The sequence below is a fragment of the Pteronotus mesoamericanus genome, unplaced genomic scaffold, assembly GCF_021234165.1.
Source record: "Pteronotus mesoamericanus isolate MK-2021 breed Mesoamerican mustached bat unplaced genomic scaffold, CSHL_Meso_final scaffold_651, whole genome shotgun sequence".
Lineage (NCBI taxonomy): Eukaryota > Metazoa > Chordata > Mammalia > Chiroptera > Mormoopidae > Pteronotus > Pteronotus mesoamericanus.
Genome location: NW_026555325.1, coordinates 30,314,347 through 30,335,638, shown reverse-complemented (window position 1 = coordinate 30,335,638; position 21,292 = coordinate 30,314,347). Strand labels below are relative to the sequence as shown.

Genomic DNA, 21,292 nt, shown 5'->3' with positions numbered 1-21,292 from the left:
TCTCCTTCAGCTGTTAATCTAGTCACTCTGCACTCATCAGGCTGGCGTAGACACTACAGGGCAGGGCAGAGTCCCTCCTGCGGGCAGTGTTATTGGGTCCTCTCACGCTGCTGATGCTCAGGGGAGTGGTCTGCCTGAGCCAGATGGCCGCTGCCATGTGGGGGAGTAGTTAGCACCAGGATCCCGCCAGCTACTCTCTCCATTCTCTCCCAAAAGCTTCCATCTCCAGTCTCTCCTCATGTATCTCTAGGCCACTCGGTGCCCCCCTTTAGCCAGGGATCTACTATCTGTGGCTGCCACTGTGTATTCAGCAGTCAGGCTTTAGCACTACTGGGCCAGGGCCGAGTCCCTCCTGGGGACTGGGCTATTGTGTCCTCTCACACTGTTACTGCTCAGGGGAGTGGTCTGCTTAAGCAAGATGGCTGCTGCCTTATGGGGAAGGAGTCAGCACTGGGATCCTGCCAGCTACTCTCTCAGTTCTCTCCCCAAAGCCCCCTTCCCGAGAGTCTCCTCAGGCGTCTCTAGCCCACTCTGCCCCTGCCTTTGCTGGAGACTAGGGTAAGTGGCAGTTAGGTTGTGCTAAAGCTGATTCTTCTTTCTGTCTGAGGTTATAAGGCTCCTCTCTCGCTATTGTTCAGTTGTTTGTTCCAGGCAATTTCTCCACAGTTTAGTTGTAATTCCAGATTGGTCCTGGGAGGAGGTCAGTGTGACTTCCACTCACTCCTCTGCCATCTTGATTCTCCTCAGCACGATTATTTAACACTGTTATGGAAGTATCAGCTCATTTGTCTTAAGGAAAGAGGACTTTTGGATTCCTCCAGAAAAAAATCTGTAAAATAGTTGTCCCTATGTGCTGGAGAGAGTTTTACTTCCACCTCTGGAGTCAAATAAGAAATTCTTAATTTAGATTTTACTCTTGTTCTCAAGGGAGTTAGTACCAAACACATGGGAATTCTTTGGACCACAGAGTTCATATTCTATTTGAGTGTTCAATACAGTATGAAGATGCAGGTTATTTTTGAATAGCTAATAGCTTACCTTTGGTTGTTTTACATTCTTTGTCTTAAATAATACTAACATCTCTTCAATTTTGATTAGTCCTGTAGTTGTATTCACCCCTGTGTTTTCTACACAGAAAGCACCAACCTTTGGTCATATTTGCATAGCTGCAAGTAAAATGAAGACTTGGAACCATCGAATATTTTGATTAGTATAAATACTAATTACCACAGTGGTCCAATCTCCATCTATATTGGGACTGAATCCATTTTGTCTATCTGTGTTGACTAAACAGCTGTGTATTAAGTCAGCATGTAACTTTGTACAAGTGAGCAGGCTAACTTCAGTGAGAATCAAAGTAGTGTCTTATAACAGTAATGTATGAATTTCAAAACTGTAATTATAGCAAAAGCATCATTCTTCACTAAACAATAAGTAATATCATCATAAGCCCAATGCCTGGGTATTTTCAAGCAAGCCAAATGCATGATGCCTGACAGACATGCGGCCCATGCTCAGGGTTGAATTAATCTCACACTGACTACTCAAGCTCTGACACCCATGAAATGAGATCAGTTAATAGAAGAGCTTTCAAGAAGCTGTGAATAAAATGGACCTTTACTTATCTAGCCTTCAAGTGCATTAGGAGAGACCATTATTTAAAATAACCTACATTTTAAAACATAGAACTACCATATAACCCAGTAATTCCACTCTTAGGTATATATCTAAAAGAATTGAAATCAGGGACACACAAAAAAATCTTTGTACACCAATGTTCATAGCAGAATTATTTATTATGGCCAAAAGGTAGAAATACTGAGGTGTTTATCAATGGATGAATGGATAGATAAAATGTGGCCTATACATATAATGGAATAATACTCAGCCTTTAAAAAGAATGATCCAATATCAACTTCTGGATATTTATCTGAAGAAAATGAAAACACTAATTTGAAAAGATATATGCACCTCTTCATTGCAGCATTATCTACAATAGCCAAGATGTGGAAGCAACCAAAGTGTCCTTCAACAGATGACTAGTTAAAGAAGATGTAACACATATATACATAAAGAATGAAATACTGCCATTTGCAACGACATGGATGAACCTAGAAAGTATTATGCTAAGTGAAATAAGTTAGAGAAAGACATATACCATATGCTTAATCTTAAATGTGAAATCTAAAAGAATAGAACAAATGAACAAAAAACCCCAAAACATAAACAGACTCACAGATACAGAAAACAAACTGATGATTTCCAGAGGGGAAGGAGGTGGGAGGGGAGGTGAAGGAAATTAAAAGAAGTACAAACTTCCAGTCATAAAATAAATAAGTCATGGGGATGTAATGTGCAGCATAGGGAATACAGTCAATAATATTGTAATAAGTTTGTATGGTGACAGATGGTTGCCAGACTTATCATGGTGATTATTTCTTAAGATACTTAAATGTTAAATCACTGTGCTGTACACTGAAACTAATATGATATTGTATGTTAACTGTACTTCAATTTTTAAAAAAGAAATAAAACTCTGTTACATGCTACAACACAAATAGACCTTAAAAGCATTATGCTTAGTAATATAAGCTAGACACAGAAACCAATCATGTCATTTCACTTATATGTGGTACCTAGGAAAGGCAAATTCATAAAGACGGAAAATAGCATAGAGGTGACCAGGGCCTTGGGAGAGGTAGGAATGGGTATTGTTATTTAATGGGTACAGAGTTCTCGTTGGGGATGATGAAAAGATTATGGGTGTAGATGGTGGTGATGGTTACACAACATTGTGAATGTACTTAATGCCATTGAATAACACTCTTATGAATGGCTAAAATAATAAACATTATGCTATATATATTTTATAATAATTTTTAAAATTATATTTTATTTATTATGCTATTACAGTTGTCCTGTTTTTTTCCCCTTTGCCCCCCTCCACCCAGCACCCCCTACTCCCTCAGACAATCCCCCCACCATTATTCCTGTCCCTGCATAATACATTTAAGTTCTTTGTCTACTCCATTTCCTATACTGTACTTGACATCCCCACGGCTATTCTGTAACTCCCTATTTGTACTTTTTAATCCCCTCACCTCTTTACCCATTCCCCTACACCCCTCTCCTATCTGGCAACCATCAAAATGCTCTCCATATCCATGATTCTGTCTCTGTTCTTCCAGTTTGCTTAGTTTGTTTTTTAGATTCAATTTTTGATAGATATGTATTTTTACCATTTTATCGTTCATAGTTTTTGATATTCTTCTTTTCCTCAAATAAGTCCCTTTAACATTTTCATAGAATGATGGTTTGGTGATGATGAACTGCGTCAGCATTTTCTTGTCTGGGAAACTCTTCATCTGCTCCTAGATTCTAAATGAAAGCTTTGCTGGGTAGAGCAGTCTTGGCTGTAGGTCCCTTCTTTTCATGTTTCTTGCTTTGAATGTTTCAAAGCTTTGAATGTTTCTTGCTAATCCCCTCTAGCCTGCAATGTTTCTTTTGAGAAATCCACTGATAGTTTTATGGGAACTCCCCTGTAGGTAACTAACTTCTTTTCTCTTGCCGATTTTAAGATTCTCTCTTTATCTTTAACCTTTGGCATTTTAATTATGATGTGTCTTGGCGTGGGCCTCTTTCCATCTATCTTGTTTGGGACTGTCTGTGTTTCCTGGATTTGCATGTCTATTCTTTCACCAAATTAGGAAAGTTTTCTTTCATTGTTATTTCAAATAGATTTCCAACTTCTTGCTCTTTCTCGTCTCCTTCTGGTACCTCTATGATGCGAATGAAGAACCTCTTGAAGTTGTCCCAGAGGCTGCTTATACTATTCTCATTTTTTGGATTCTTTTTTCTTCTTATTGTTCTGATTGATTGTTATTTGCTTCCTTATGATCCAAGTCATCGATCTGATTTTTGGCTTCATCCATTCCACTGTTGTTTCCCTATTAATTGTTCTTTATTTCAGTTAGTGTATCCTTCATTTCTGACTGGATTTTCTTTAATGCTGCTGAGGTCCTCACTAACTTCCTTGAGCATCCTTATAACCTGTGTTTTGAACTCTGTATCTGATAGATTGCTGAGCTCCATTTCATTTAGCTCTTTTTCTGGAGTTTTAATCTGTTCTCTCATTTGGGCCACATTTCTTTGTCTCCTTGTTTTGGCAACCTCCTTTTGTTTGTTTCTATGTATTAGGTGGAGCTTCTTTGACTCTGTATCTTGGTAGTGTGGCCTACTATAGTAGGTGTCCTGTACAGTTCAGTGGCACAGCCTCCCCTATCACCCATGCTGGGTACTTGAGGTTCACCCTTTGTGTGGGCTGAGTACACCTTCCTCTTGTAGTTGAGCCTTGGTTGCTGTTGGCAGATCAATGGGAGGGATTTACCTAGGCCAGTCAGCTGCAAGGACTAGCTGTGACCACTGACCACCAACCTCCACCCTCAATGGAGGATCAGCTGTGCAGGTGCAGGGTGGTGGTTCTCTGATATGATCTGCAGTTGTCCAGTGGGTGTGCTGGCCCCGGGGTTTCCTGGGTGGTGGAGGCCAAAGTCAGACCCCACCTGTGTTTTGCCCCGGCCCACCCTTCTTGAGCTATCAAGCAATCTGAGATGGCTAGTACTTGTGCCAGGCTTGGAGATTCCCAGGTGAAGCCAAGCTGTGACTCTAATCTGGCTGCCGCTGGAGCCCACTGAGGCCAACTGTTGCTTGTTTGATAGGATTTAGGAGCCAAGACAAACCACTCTTATGGAAAAGCAGCTTGGGTGGGCCTGTAAATTTGGTGGGGCAGAGCCTCTGGGGATCTTCAAGATGGTCACACAGTGTTAGCCAGGTTGATGGAGTCTCAGATATGGCACCATCTTGCCAGCTCTGTGGGGGGAGGGTTTAGCAAAGGGACAATGACCTCTGTCCACCTCGATGCCAGGCACTTCAGTTCCTCCTTTATGTCACGTGTGCCTTTCAAGCTGCTACCCTACTGCTAGAGCTCAGAGGAAGCGAGTCTGAGTAGGTGACTCCATGTGTAGGTTCTTTAAGAGGAACTGTTTGGGGCTCCAGAAGTTTCTTCCACTTACTCAATCCCTGCTGGTTTTTGCATCCAGAAGTTCTGTGGGCTTATCTTCTTGGCACTGGAACCCTGGGCTGGGGGGTCTGGTGTGGGGCTGGGATTCCTCCTCCTGAGATATCCTTCCACATGTGGGTAAGGGACCAGCCCATTCCGTGTCTGCACCCTGTTTACCAGTCTGGGTGGATGTGGTTTCTTTAATTCTATACTTGTCATACTTCCATTCAGCTCAATTTCCAATGGTTCTGAGTGATGGTTGTTCTATATTTTAGTTGTAATTTGGACATGGTTTTGCAAGGAGGCAAGCCAAGCTTACCACTTTGCAAAACCATGTCTGCATACACTGCCATCTTGACTGGTCGTCAGTGCTATCATAGTAATTTATTAAAAACGATTTTCTTGGCATAAAATAGCCTTTTCACATAATAGTTTATGGTAACAGAGTCTCTATGTCTGAGGTTATTTGATTGCTTTTGACTTTCAGGCTACCGGCTCTCAAATTGGAATGATGGTCAATGCCTTCACTAGCATCGCTGTGGCCATGATTATCGCCTTCTTCTTTAGCTGGAAGCTAAGCCTGGTCATAGTGTGTTTCCTCCCTTTCTTGGCTTTATCGGGAGCTGTACAGACCAAAATGTTGACAGGATTTGCCTCTCAAGACAAGCAGGCTCTGGAGATTGCGGGACAGGTAATCTTATAGACCCAATTTCTAGACTGATCACGGCTCAGTGGCTGTCACACTCACACAAACTGTTAAGAATAGGTGTGTATTGCAAAGAGACTTAAGAAGTTGTAAGCCCACTAACTTTCATGGTTATCAGCCTCCCACTATCCCTTTTCATATGTGCCTCCCCCCAAAGGCTGTGGCTCTGAAGTTCTGATACAGGATTTGAGTAAGTTTGCACAGATAGAGGGGCATGTTCAATTTCTTCTCAAATCGTTCTTTTTTCCACATCTCAATTTGCTGTATTTTCCTTTGCAAATTCAATAGTTCAATTTTCTATCTGTTCAGTTTTCTTTTTTCAGCTTAATGGTTTCCCCAGGTCATGCTGCCCACATGGAGCAGAGATAGCTTTTTAATCACACACACTTTTAATTTTCACACTTTAGTGTCTGGTAGACTTGTGGCAAATGTCATTCCTAAATAGAACCCTGAAGTACAGCTTAGATTTCAAATTCACTGAGGTGTTAGTTATACACTTTTAAAAAGTATGTTCTAATTGATGTCTGGTTATCAGGGGTAAACAAGGGAATGAGAACATGGACATTTACTAGTTATAAGAAATAATGCACATATGCATATATACACCCTCATTCTTTCAACAACTTGATGATAATCTAGGTTTTGTCTCTTTTAAGAGAGAGAATGTGAACACTGCCCAAGCAGGCAAAAGCTAAAAGGATTTTGTATGCCAATGGTTGAAACTAGCCCACCTTTGTGTCTTTTTTTAGGAGAGGACCCTAATTCAGAAACAGTGATTATTTACTCTGGAGTGTGGATTGAAATAAAGTTCTAGGAGAGACTAAAAGATAAACTTTATACATAATTTTAATTTATTTAAATAATATTTGGTCAGATTAATTTTTTAAGAAAATAGAAGGTAATATTTTAAATTTGTATTATTAAATAACCTTTTATCTAAGAAGACATCTAGAGATACCATTTTAGACATTTTAAATGAATTAATGGAGAAGCTGAAAAGCTTTCAAGGATAACCAAGTATCTCTCCACCCTCCCCCCGCAACCCTGCCACTCCACAGTCAGTGGAGGCAGCAAAACCATGTTGGTTTTAAGTAGAACTTGAACTTGACTGACAGAATGTCTCACAGTCCAACTGAGTTGATCTGCATCAACTTCTTTGTGTTCCCAGATGCTGCCTTTGTTTCTGACTTGTACTGCATTCTTCTACTTGTACTTGATTTAGTCCACGTAGCGGCTGAAATGTCACGAAAGTAGTTATTTAAATTTTTTTATTCCTAAAACTCTTTTTCATTCTTCAGATTACAAGTGAAGCCCTTAGTAACGTCCGCACTATTGCTGGAATTGGAAAGGAGAGGCAGTTTATTGAAGCATTTGAGAGAGAGCTGGTGAAGCCATTCAAGACTGCCATTCGAAAAGCAAATGTTTATGGATTCTGCTTTGGCTTTTCCCAATGCATTGTGTTTGTTGCTAATTCTGCTTCCTACAGATATGGAGGTTACTTAATCTACAATGAAGGGCTCCATTTCAGCTATGTGTTCAGGTGAGGACTATAGGCCAAGGTCATAGAAGATCATCACTCTGGGAGGAATAACTTGGTTCTGTAAGTTAGCTTTTGATACTTAACAAATCATCCTAAACTTCGTGTCTGAAAAAGGCTGGGATTTATTATTTCTCAAGATTCTGTGGGGTCTCAGGGTGGTTCTTCTGGACTTGGCCAACTCAGTCAGATTTCTGTCTCCGCAGGGCTGCTCTAGTAAGTGAGTTTGTTTTGTTCTCATTATGGACTCAGAATTCCAAGTGCAACGAAAGGGAGCAAGCCCCAACATGCAAGTCAAGCCTCTGCAGGCATCCTATTTCCTAATATCTCTTTGACCAAAGAAAGACATACAACCAAGCCAAGATTTAAAGAATAGAAAAGTAGAACCCACCTTTTGGTGAGAGGATACAATGTTTCTCCTTTATTCTCACACTGCTATTACTCACAACACTTCTTACACTTGATGAATGTTCTTCGATTCAATCTCATTCTGGTACCATGGGCCTGGAGATATAGCTCAGGGGCCACAGGTTAAGGACACAGTCCCACAAGCCTGCCAGTCCCACCACCCTCAGGTCCCTCAACCTCTGTGCCCTTCTCTGGAAGTGAAATGTGGGAGAAGAGACTGGAAGGTCCATCCTTAATCAAATGGTTGCTTTCCCAGGCATCCAGCCCCCATCCTTAGGTTACCTAGGGACTTTCCAAAATATACTTCATTAACATAGCCAAAGACACCTTGATTGCTCTCCAGATATAGGAAATTCCAAGGTTTAGGTGTTCTGTGTCAAGAACTGAGCAAGCAAAATATGTTTCTTACTATAAATCACAATATCACAGAGGAGTAAAAAGTCATATTGCAAAGGGGTGCATATGGAATAATAAGATGAATTAAGTGTTTTCATAATCTATCATACTGGCTAATGTTGAGAAACTCTAGAGACCTTAAACAGGATAGTTCAGAGAACTACCTTATTTGAATTCTAATTCTTACCAAAAGGGCATGTTCCCAGCAGACTCCTTCTAGGTGGAGACAGAAAAGGGCAGCTCAGGGAAATTATGTTCCTTTCTTAAAGCTGGAGCCTGCTCTTCTAATAAGATCAGCTTTGAGTCCAGTTTCTCACATTTCCAGAGGTGAGAGAGAGCCTACGCGTGTCAGGGCACCAACGGGCTTGTGTGTGGGTGCGGTGTGGTTGGTCAGAGGGCTTTAGAAGGGCCATGAGAGGGAGCATTGGAGAAGTAAGGGGAAATGGTCTGAGACAACCTTGCAGGGCTTTAGGAAAAGCCATCCCAAAAGAAATCTCTTCTTTTGGGTTCATTCTCAAGTCATGAATTCCATCTTCTTGCCTTTGAGATGCCATATAGAAGAATTTTTTTCTCCTTCCCCATTACACTGACCCTACCTAGGAAGGCCTCTTCTAAATTTTTACACATTTAGAGCTATTAACTTCAGTCTGAAATCACAAACTGTTGCTTTTTAGTTTATGTAAGATTTTTGAAGCATTAATTGTCACGTAAAAATCTGGAGATTATAATAAGCTCCTTATTTCTCTCTTCTCTTTAAAAACTGAAAGACCACCTCCCACCATTTCCCATTTTATTCCAGTTTTTTATTGCTTTAGGCCTTGAGATGGGCTTCTGGAAGTGTTTCGGTTTGCAAGTCTGGCCTCAAACAATTCCTGCTTATAAACTGAGCAATAAAACACACAAGGACACTGCCCGCCACCACTGCCGAGGGAGGTCCTCTGTGCTCTGCAGTGCGTGCAGACAGCTTTGCAGGGTGCCCCTTGCATCATAGTGCATATAGCAACAGAGCTCTCTCTCACCACGTTTATCTTTCATTTATTCATTCACTCATTTGCTCATTAATTAAACACATGTTGAATATAGTTAGAGTCTGGGCCAAGTAGAAAAATACAGGCAATTACATCTTTCTTATGCTGTCTGAAGCATGAATTGCATGCATACTTGGTACAAATTGATGCTTTTATCATCAATTATTCTCCTTTATGCACTTATGATAGATTCAAAGAATGTTAGCATTGTATAAAAATCAATCCAGTCTAATGATTTTCATGCCCTCTTTTTTTTTTTTTTAAGAAGTCTTTTCTCAAACAAGTTTTTAAAAAAGAGACTTGTCATTGAAGCATAGTTTGGAGGTCTGAGCCTCCCTTGTTTAATCCTCCTTCTGCCCTTTTTTTCAAGCACACAATTTGAAAACTGCTAATCTCTCCAATTCTACCTTTCCAGACAAGTCTAAAGTGACCTGCCCACACTGCTCAGGCCTCTGCTAGCCGAGCCGGAGTAGACCCCTAAACTCCTGACTCTTAGTTCACCACACCTCAGCCCCCTCTACACGGGTGTCCGTCCAATTGCAGGGTGATCTCTTCAGTTGTGCTGAGTGCAACAGCTCTTGGAAAAGCCTACTCTTATACTCCAAGTTATGCCAAAGCTAAAATATCAGCTGCACGGTTTTTTCAACTGCTGGACCGACGACCTCCTATCAGTGTATACAGTGGTGCAGGTGAAAAATGGGTAAGTACTGAGGCGGGAGTAAGAGAGCAGTGAGGGAGGGCTGTGCTGATGCGTGTGCACAGAACAACCTTTGCAGCTGATCATACAACACCACCACTTAGCTTCTAAATTGTTGCAGTACATGGGTTCATTCACATGGACTCAGAATAGACAGACAGATTTATAGATGTAAAAAATGAAGTAAATTAGCATTAAAAAGTATTCACAAAGCAGGCATTTGAAGAAGGCAACAATATCCAGTGAATGCTAAATTCTATATTCTATAAAACACACTTAGTTCCAGAATAATGAAGCTACCTGGCCACCATGTTTTCTACTGATATTCTGGTATAGAATTTAGGAAAACCAGTTCTTCTTGTCCAATAATATGGGTGTAATTTGTGTTTATCTGGGTTCAAGTTTTAGCTCATTCATATGGACTACTAGAAAATTAATTTAATATATTTTTAAAAGATTTTATTTACTTATTTTTAGACAGAGGGGCAAGGAGAGAAAAAGAGAGGAAGAGAAACATCAATGTGTGATTGCTTCTCACACACCTGCTACTAGGGGTCTGGCCCACAACCCAGGCATGTACCCTGACTGGGGATCAACCTGGCGACCCTTTGGTTCACAGGCTGGTGCTCAATCCACTGAGCCACACCTGCCAAGACTAGTTTAATCTTAATGAAATATCTTTTCTTCTAATTGATAGACTCCACACATGTTTTTAAATTTTCTCTGCTTGTTTTTTAATACCCAAATATGTTCAGGAGAACAAAACAAATCTAACCTTAGTAAAACTAACCTAAATTCAGAAATCTTTTTAAATTGCTCTAATGACCTGTCTCTCCTTCAGCTCAATAAAAGTAAAGTCTCTGTATAGTCTATTAAATGTCTGTCCATTTCTAAGGTTCATAATTCATATAGTACAACTGAAGGTATTCACCCTTGCAGTATAGGAGTCACATAACTTTCTAAGTCATTTCAACTGCAATGCTATTATTTTATTTCTTTGGAGGAACAGAGCTATAGGGGTCTGGATAATTCCTGGATTCTGCGATGTAATCATGTATTCTAGTTTTTCTCTTGGATGACAAGGAAATCCCTTTAGGTTAGAATGGGTATAAGAGCTCAAATGTCTTTAATTTCACTGTTCAAGCATCTTTATTCTATACTTGCTAAAATGGGGAATAGAATGCCATTCTGTCTTTATACTTTGCACTTTGGCAGCATGGTGTTGAAGGTATCTTAAGTAGGGGTTTAAAACTCAGATTTATGTGCATTTTCAATATTCTAGATTCTAGTAGGAGTATATATAATTCTAATCTTCCCACCCACAGGACAATTTCCAGGGGCAGATTGACTTTGTTGACTGTAAATTTACATATCCATCTCGACCTAATATACAAGTTCTGAATGGTCTCTCAGTGTCGGTTAGTCCAGGGCAAACACTGGCATTTGTTGGAAGCAGTGGATGTGGCAAAAGCACCAGCATTCAGCTGTTGGAACGTTTCTATGATCCTGACCAAGGGAAGGTGGTAAGCAATGCAAATGCTTTAGAGAAACTTGCTTTCTGCAAACTGTCTCCTACCCCTGAATGTGGTCTTCAAAATCGTGCCTAGTCAGACTTACTCTAAAGCACTTGCCTTGGACGCTCACCCCTATGGATAGTTTCTAATACCAGTCATTTGCTGGTTGACCTGATTCTACCTTCCAATTTCCAATATCATATTCTTCCCAGTTCCAGATGGCCTGTTGACCAGTTAGACAAAGAAAACTGGGCACACTGCAAAGCTGGAGACGAGTGTATTTAACAGAAGCATTCACTTACCCGTAAATGGAGCAGAAAGTGCAGACTAATCAGGAAACTAATGACTGGGAACGGAAAAAATGGGGGTGTTAAGGGAGGGACACAATGATAAATGAGTAAGAAAGGGGATTTAGTATGAAAAAAAATCAGAGGCAATCTTGGTTCAAGAAGCTTAAATCTTAATAGTATAAGGAACTCCAATGATAGTCATGCTCCATAAAGCTGTGATGAGAATATTTGAAAAATTCGTGGATTGCTTTGTTGCTATTTTTCACAGTGTTTCTATTTTTTCTCCTTTCTCTCTCTTTTTTTTCTTTCCAAATAATATATGCAAAGGAGTACAAAGTAAAATAAGAAAGATTTGTAATGAAAAGCAAGTTTTTATTCTACCCTTTCTCCCGCTCCCCACTACTCTGCTCAAAGGCAACTCTTTTTAACCACTGATGTTTTTAGATCTCCCAGTGATTACCTCATTGTCTCTAAATAATATGCTTATGCTGCTGTTTCATGATTTAACAGATTTAGATCCTGTTGATTTATTTTCAAGAAATGGAAATTTAACCACTCACCACTGTTCCTCCGTTTACCCACCTCCTCCCAATATAAATATATAAAAGTTCCTCTATTTATAAATTTAACTAATACACTTCTGATTTTTTTCACCACCTATATATAGATAACATCTCTTGAATTCTTCCCAAGATGAAAATATTAGCAGTTCTACCTTTATTTTCACCTCTTCCTCCTTTTACCTGTCAAGTCCTAACACTACACCTTTATATGATCAAGAATACAAAAAAGTCTTACATTCTCTTTATAACATTTATTACGTTTCATGACTTCACTCCAGGCTGATTCTCAAGTTGAAAATCAATTAACAACTTGTATTATGATTACGTAAATAAATGTCTATCCCATAGTCAAGTAGTGAGGTACATTAGCATTACATTTTTTTGTTTTTCAGAAAGGATTTTTTCTTCTTGCATTCCCTGCCTTTATAAAATCTTTGTGTTTTTCCAATGTTTCTATCCTGTTACCTATTTTTTTAATTTTTTTTTATTGTTCAGGTACTGTTGTCTCCATTTTCCTGCCACCACTGTCCCCTGCCCCCCCCAACCCTGTCTCCTTCCCCACTTTGGCTTTGTCCATGAGTCCTTCATACGTGGGTCCTCCATGCTGCTACCTATTTTGAAGGACCTGCTTCTTTCCCTCATTTCTGTCACTGCCTAGGCTAATTACAACCTGTACCTGCTGAGTAATTGTCACCCTGTGAGGTTCCTGCAGTTTTCTTAGATTAGACTCATTATTTCCAGAGTTCCCACATCTTCCTCTTTCGTGATTTTCCCTCTCATTTTGTTGGAGTGCCTCAACAGTCATTTTCTAAGATATGATTCAGAGGCGTGGGTCTGAGATTCCTTTATTCTGCTCTACTCTTCATTTAATATTTTGAAAAATGCATTTTTTTAACAAAAATTTCCCTGAGTAGTTTAATTTTCCTTGCAATAAGGAAAGATAGCAGTATGAAGAGAAATGCTGGGAAAAATATATACATTAAGTATATTTCCCTAAATGTGCTCAGCTAATGTCCTGGTCACAGGTAAAAAGCAATGCCCATGAAGAAATCAATATGATTCTGTGGACATGTTACATTTTGTTGTCATTGTAAAACATTTCCACAAATGTTTGTAAGTAGATGAAACACCAGTTTTTATACAATTTTGAAAAATCCTTTTTGATCTTAAGGAAGCTACCAAATGCAGGCATTCAACCTTTCAACACTTAATTGGATACCTGTGGTGTGCAGTACTGCATTAGGCCCTGTGGGAGACTCTAAAGAGCATGAAGCGTGTCTCTGTCTTCTAGAAGCTTATACTACTAGCACTTGTACAACAACTAGCAAACAGCTCCAGTATTTAATTTAGTATTAAATTGTGCTTTGCAGACTGTAAGTGCTATGGAGAATGAGAGAACGCTAATTGTTGAGGAATGCCGTATGTTTTTTCTAATAGTGTTTGCCTTTTCCATTGCTGAAACATTATCTGCACAATAATATGTCACACCATTTAATGTAGTCTTTTTCTGAAATTATAAGGGCAAATACTTTACAGTAGTATTTTAGACATACTGTATCTTAACTATTCTAGGACTTTTAAGTGAACCAGCTCAAACGGTAGGTATTTGAGTTCCTATACTTAACTGTCTAACTAGGGAATGAGTTCCTAGAAAAAAGAGATCTTTTCTTCTTATAGCAGACAAAAAGGCTGCCTAGCAAGGTGCCTTTGTGGCAGGGAATTCCGTATATGTTTATTGAGTGACTGAGTAAGTGAATAAATGTACTCTCTTACTTGGATCTACTATTTCAGTTATGCAGAGGAGTAAGATCATGGAAACAGGTTTGATTCTTATGTTGCCCAATTTTGTAACCCATGGAGTTGCAAAACCGGGAGTTCTGCACACTTGTAGAGAATGTCTTACACCCAAATATAAGGGGAATTTTAAAAAAAGCAACTAAATCCTCTCCTGAGTATCTTCCTTATTTGTACCACCTATCGAGTGAGAGTTTGGGAAACAAACAAATAAAACCCTGGTCTGATCACAACTTTACATTATTCTGACAGACACCACCTCCAGGGGGTCGAAGACAACATAGTTTATTTCCAAGCATCCTGGGATTATCATCTCTTAAGCAAAGCAAGTGTCCAACATAACATGAACTCTAGAATAGGGGCTTTCCTCGCTGCTGGAATTCTAAAACCTCATTCCCTGGTTGTCACCTCTGTTGGCAGATGATAGACGGGCATGACAGCAAAAAGGTCAATGTTCAGTTTCTCCGCTCGAACATAGGAATTGTTTCCCAGGAACCAGTGTTGTTTGCCTGCAGCATAATGGACAATATCAAGTATGGGGACAACACCAAAGAAATTCCCATGGAAAAAGTCATAGAAGCCGCAAAGCAGGCTCAGCTGCATGACTTTGTCATGTCTCTCCCAGAGGTAAGTCCCAAGTCAGAGTTGTTCCCTATGGGAGATGCTGATGGGGACAGGTAGAATGACTGAAGACTATAATGACTATTATAATTTAGGCTCAAAGGGAAGGTCAAAGGCATCACGATTTATTTCCCAGTGCTTGGGATTCAACTCAGTCTTTAAGCAAAATCAATGTCCTTCATTAACATACTCTTTTGTTTTGAGAAGTATTACATTATCATGTGCAAAGGATGCTATAGAACTTGTTGTACCTAAAGCAGTAGCACATGAACATCAGCTTAGCATAGAAAAAAAAAAAAAAAGAAAGTCTTGAGATGTAAAGCAGACATCAGTTTGAATCCAAGCTCTGCCACTTATTAGTTGTGTAACTTTGGGGTGATTACTGATCTTTTCTGAGACTCAGTCATCTGCAAAAATGCAAAAAAGAGCATGAAAGTGAAAGAATATACATAACAGCCCTACAATGAAAGCTGCTGCTGTTACTATTGCCATCACTATAACTTCATTACTTGGCAGCATAAACTGCAGCTGGTGGGGCAAACTGCATCTGTCTTAGTTCATCACACTTCTCCAGAGTCAAGTTCAAATGTAACACAGTATTGACTCTAAATTTTTCTGTCTACCATGAGTCTCTCTTGATGAGTGATCACAAAGAAAATTAAGACATGGAAACTGAATTTTAGGAGCCAAATATTACATTTCACTTTTCCCACTTCTGTCTTTTAAATGCCACTGGGAAATTGTATTTCTTTGTAAGTGACTATGTTTCTAAATTTTGTGGTGTTTGTGCTGGGTTTTTTTCTTTGTTCTCTTCACAAAAGCTTCTCAGTCTTAGGCTCTTGCCTCGTTCTAACTTAGGTAGCCTAATGTGGAAAATCACTGCTGTATCCTAAATGAAAAGCAAAGCTTGCGTGTCCACTGGAAGATTCATTTATTGTACAAATCTTTGTTGAGCACCTACTTATTTTGTGGGAGATGCTGGCTTGGAGTTAATTTATTGCCTCTTTCTCATATAGTCTTACCTATAATACCTTTCACTGAGCATTTTTTCTCAGTGGTTAAGGTAGGACAAAGTAGGTTATTACGAATCTCACTTGGCTTGGTTGCGCATCTGTCAGGAGGCAAAGGAGGCAGAAGCAGACTTTGTTGTGGAAGGCCGGGAGAGAGAGTTCAAGGACAAGGGCTTAGAAGCTAGACACACCTGGATTTAGATTTTACTGTCACTGCTTTTTTACTTGTTTATCTTTATACAATTTTCTTACCTGTGTGTGCCTAAATTTTATAATCTCTGACATAGGGAGAAAATGATTTTTGTGACTATTAAATGATAACCTGGCTGGAATAGTTAGTACAATACCTTATGCATAGCAAAGATTCCATAAATGTTAATTATTTTATATAGTCATGCCCAGTCTCTAGCAAGAAATTTTCCTTCATAATTTCATCTAAAATGCATGACAAATACGTGAACTAGTTATTAATATCTGCATTTTTCAGACTGGTTTGTACCTCAAAGAAATTTAAATAATTTTTTCATGATCACAGAGCTAATGAGCAGCAGAAAAGAGAGCCCCACCCAGGCTTGCCTTCTAGAATGATGTGTCCTCCACAGGGAACTAGACAAACAGACCTCTCTCAAGGCCCTTCCACTCTTAGGATTATTCTGTTTTAGAGAGATCTTTCTCAAAGGAGTTTGGAAATTAGGGAATCTTTAATCAAAGAGGAATCTCACACAGGGAGAAAGTGATTAAAAAATACAAAGCTAAAAGAAATGTAGAGAAGGGGATTAAAGTCCTCTTGTCTCCACCCCCCCCAAAACCCCCCCACCGCTGTTTCCCCCATCACAAAAGGATCACAAACTCCATGCTTGTCTTAGATTTCTAAATGGATTTGACATCGTACATAGAAGAACTCATTCACTAATCCCAATTTCAAAAAAACAACAAATTGTTTAGATTCCCAGATGGATCATTGATGTAGGCTCTATACAGCATAAGAGCAATGGTAGCTACTAGTTTCCAAACTTATCATATTTTTTTTCCAGAAATATGAAACTAACGTTGGGTCCCAGGGGTCTCAACTCTCTCGTGGACAGAAACAACGCATTGCTATTGCTCGGGCCATCGTGCGAGATCCTAAAATCTTACTGCTAGATGAAGCTACTTCTGCCTTAGACACAGAAAGTGAAAAGGTACGTATTGATTTTCTGAACTCCTAGATCATCATAAATGAATCTTTTCCTGCAATATTTGTCCTTCAATTTTCAATTTTCTGATTCATTAACAGTAGAAATTGCCAATACTTTGTGGAGCCAAGGACAATAGTCTAGAGATAGTAACTTAAAATAGGATTGCTTCAAATAAAAAAAAATTTTAACCTTAATATAAAACTTTTTAAAAGATTTTCTAGGCTTAGTGACCTTTTTTCCAAGGAAAATAATTAGCTTTCTTAAGGAAAGTAAAATAATCGAGGTCATTTGTTGGGTATTTTAGTTTTTATAGTTCTAAAGTTAGGTGGCAGAGCAGGTGGACAGCATACAACACTAAGTAAGATACAGTATCTGATGTGAAGTTTGCATGACAGGAAATGCAGTTGAGCAAAATGCAATTATAAAATTTACTGTTTATTAACTCCTTAAAAACCAGGATTCCATTTTGGAGATGGCTAAAATGTCCTTGATGAAGAACAAAATCAGGAATGATAATGATTCTTGCCTTAACCTTGGTTCTTTGGTTTCATTTTAGCAAATTAGACCATCAAGTCTTTTGAAATTACAAGACCTCATAGTTCGGTTCTCTATTGTTTCACTGAAATTTCTCAGCCTATGGACTGCAATTCAAACCATTAATGCTGTGTACTCAGCAAACACTTATTTCTTTCATGTGAAGTCTTTGGGTTGAACCCCTGACAATAGCAATGTTACTCAGGTAGTATCAAACAGAACCCTTGTAATGGTGGGCCAGGGAACAAGCAGGCATCTTTGCATCATCTTTCCATCTTTTCTTTGCAGACAGTGCAGGTTGCCCTGGACAAAGCCAGAGAAGGCCGGACCTGCATTGTCATTGCCCACCGGCTGTCCACCATCCAGAACTCAAATATCATTGCTGTTGTGTCACAGGGGACAGTGATTGAAAAGGGGACCCACAAAGAGCTGATGGCCCAGAAAGGAGCCTATTACAAGCTGGTCACCACAGGAGCCCCTATCAGTTGACTTGACTCAAGAACTTCACGCACAGATGATGTACCCATTATAAGATGCCATGGTTATTTTTTATTTTCCTTTTAGAAGAAATGATGATTATTTTACTTCTACACACATTGTCATACATTGGGATCCAAGCTAATTTCTAATGACCTTCAGGAACAATTTAGTTTTAAATGTCTATATGTAGAAAATGAAAGAAACTAGGTCCAGTGTGTGTGAAAAGCCAACGTCTAGCTGCTTCCCAGGTCACTCAGTGCTTTCTCTGTGCAGGAGCCAGTCTTGTCACTACACAGGAATTAATGAGAGGTCTTGGAGTAATGAGACTTTGAACACCTCAAGGACTGAGGAGCTTTTTTTTTTTTTCATTTTTGAGTCAATAATTTGTCAGCTCCAAGATGATAGAATTGAGAAATATTCATTCTGCCTGTTAGGATAGAGCAGTGCCTTCCAATCAAAATATAGTATGGGCCACTAATGAGAGCCACATATATAATTAAAATTTCCTAGTTACACTAAAGAAAGGAAAACAGAAAAGATGAAATTAATGTTAGTAATATATTTTATTTAACATGATGTATTCAAAATATTCTCACCACCACATGTAGTTAATATAAAAATTATTAACACTGTATCATGTTAAATATTCAAACACCAATGTGTACTTACACTTACTGCATATCTCAGTTCAGAGTAGCCACATGTCAAGTTCCCAGTAGAAACATGTGACTAGAGGCTACTCTATGAGACAGAGTGAGTTAGAGAATCTAGATTCTGAACCTCAGCTGTTCCTTTACAATTGGAGCTTTATAAAAACATTATCCCAGCTTCTCCCTTGAAACTTGTCTTTATACTGTACTCTGAAACTTTGGAAAACTTGTTTAGACAAAGATCATAGTGCCCATTTGGACTAAAGAGAGATGTTGTTAGAATTAGACATCATGATGTCAGGAGTTACAAATAAAATTATATTAACTCTTCTCAGAGGGATCAAAGTCCTTTGCATTCTTTACATCAAATGCATTACATTTTATTTGATTCACCTGTTTGAGTTGAGTTGGCAAAGGGAGAGAACTAAGACTGCTTAGCCTTAGTGTAATGCAATGTAACTTTAAAAGCTGCCATATTACCTAATTCCCTTGAGGTCTTCTTTCCAAAATAAGTTTAGTTCCAATTAATTTATTAGAATTGTTTATAATTTTTTCCTATGAAGAATTCTTATGGATAGCTGGAGCAGCAGATCTTCCAACTTATTTTAGAAAGAAAATGTCAGTCATTTGATGCTTGTCAAAATTACATGGAGGCAGATGTCCATAAGCCAGGAATGTTATTATTTGAGGAAAAAGTAAGAGTTGGCCTAAAGAGTCTTTTGTCTAGAAACTCTTTTTTTTTAATATAGTTACTCAATGTCTATTCTACATGTGCTTTTAAGAAATTATTTCAATGAAAAAACACTTTGAACTTAATGGTGCATTCACGCATGCAATTTTTGACAATTAAACACTCACTAAAAAATGTAGAACCTGAAATATTTTGATACTATGTCCTGAAAGATAAAAATACATAGGATCATAATTAAGTGTGGTTTGTCACATATTTATTAATAAATTAAATGTAAATTTCCTATCCTAAGAAAATATTAGAACAATATCAGGTTGGCTTAAGATCACATCTCATATTTCCAACCAAGAGTTGGATTTATTAATACCTCATGCATTTAGATTTTCTCTGTAAGCAGGTCACAGAAGGATATTAGCGGAGATTAAAAATTTGCAAATTTTATTGCTATTTTCAAACAAAATTTGAGATAAATTTACATATGTGTGTACCATTATAAAATAATTATGTCTATGTGCATTTGCTTTAAGTTTCCAGATCAAGTGAATAAACTCACCTACCCCTAAGATGTGGGAGATGAAAGTAACTTAACTTAGAAACCCAATTCCAATTTCTTTCACACTGTGTTCAATTAAATGCCCAATTAATTTAAATGAGTGGACAGTAAATAAAGCAGTGCGCATGATTATCGTCTAATTGTCACTGGCCAGCATTATAATATGCTCATTAGTGAGTTGTATGGTATCCTAAGGCTCATAATGAGTAATCAGGGCACACATGATTGGCATATAGCTGTCTGGATGCAACTACTCAATGAAATAAATCAGCACTTGGACAAAATGTGCAGTAGATTAAGGAAAAAGAATACATAGCCAGCTGGTGAATTGGCAATTCCCTCCTGTTTGTAATTCAGGTACAGCTTCTACTCTCAGATACAAATAGATAAATGTGAGAAGAACAAAATAGCTAGAGATAAAAAGGGAAATGTTCACCCAAGGTGGCCCAGAACAGTGTCTATGATTATTAAGAATGATCACTGAAAAGAGAGAAAATAATGCTATCATACTGGCTGAGAATATATATTTTTGATATATCAAGTATGGAATCAAAGTTGGAGATAAACGATGTTTTCATAAAATTCTTGGAAGCTGAAAATTTAATTAACCATTTAAATATACCTGAAGATGACATTCACAAAGTATTTTATAATTTATAAAGCATTTTGCCTTTGTATTTTTTGTATGTCACTGTGAAACCATCTAATAGGCTGCAGGGGAGGAGTGCAGTTGTAAGTTGCATTTACTTTTATATATATTAGTATATAAGTCACTAAGGCAGGCAACGCAGATTAGTTCATTTGACACTCAATTCTACCCCCCTTTCTCTTGCTTGTCTCTATTACAGAGGCTAGAAAATAAAGTAGTTACCTTCTTAGACTCCTTTGCAGCTAGGGGAGGCCATGTGACACTGTTTTAGTCAATGAAATATAGGCACAAGTCTCTAGGGAGGCTGTCTTTTCTGGAATAAAGTCTGGATCAAAGAAAGACTGTTATCGTTCTGTCTTCTTTTCTGAACACACAGCAACCATTCTGCGATCATTTGGATATGACCATGACTGGCAATGCAGGAAGACAAATTGAGCTTGATTCCTAGACATTCTTGAGGAGCTGCTCCAGTCTGAGCTGCCTACCTCCAGAAAAAGAAACCTCTCACTTGTTTAAGCCCTGAAGTCATTTTTTTGTAGTTGTTCTTGTTAATTTTAGAGTGATACAATCTTAATAGTTAGATTTTTATTAATAAAAATACTGAAACATAGGTATAAAGAAAATAATGTAATGTTGAAATACTGATGTATGTTCAAATGACCTTACATCTAGAGATTTTCCAAAAATATTGATTGAAAGAAAGGATATTAATTTTTTCAAATGTCACTGCTATGAAAAGAAAATATAACTGGAGGGAAGTCCTCACAGATCATTTCAGTGCTTTTCCAGGAACATGTCATGTACCTTGCTTTATTATGCTTTAAATGAGAGAGGCTTTTACTTAGGGACTTGGTGTTTTGTGATTATGCTTTCTCATCCTGTCATTTGACAGAATTGGTATTAGCCAAGGAATGATCTGAACTCCATTGGCAGG

The 21,292-nt window shown here is 38.5% G+C and overlaps 1 protein-coding gene across 2 annotated transcripts in view; it reads left to right on the top strand.

Moving 5' to 3' along the window:
* The window catches only part of ABCB11 (ATP binding cassette subfamily B member 11), a 101,106-nt gene extending 80,440 nt beyond the window's left edge, over positions 1–20,666 (top strand). For both annotated transcript variants that reach the window (XM_054562324.1, XM_054562325.1), the window contains 7 exons: positions 5,547–5,750; positions 7,064–7,305; positions 9,678–9,834; positions 11,157–11,354; positions 14,413–14,619; positions 16,658–16,804; positions 17,624–20,666. In XM_054562324.1, coding sequence (XP_054418299.1) covers positions 5,547–5,750; positions 7,064–7,305; positions 9,678–9,834; positions 11,157–11,354; positions 14,413–14,619; positions 16,658–16,804; positions 17,624–17,824 — 1,356 coding nt within the window. In that variant the 3' untranslated portion in view covers positions 17,825–20,666. The remainder of the gene's footprint in view (positions 1–5,546; positions 5,751–7,063; positions 7,306–9,677; positions 9,835–11,156; positions 11,355–14,412; positions 14,620–16,657; positions 16,805–17,623) is intronic.
* Positions 20,667–21,292: the final 626 nt, after the last annotated feature.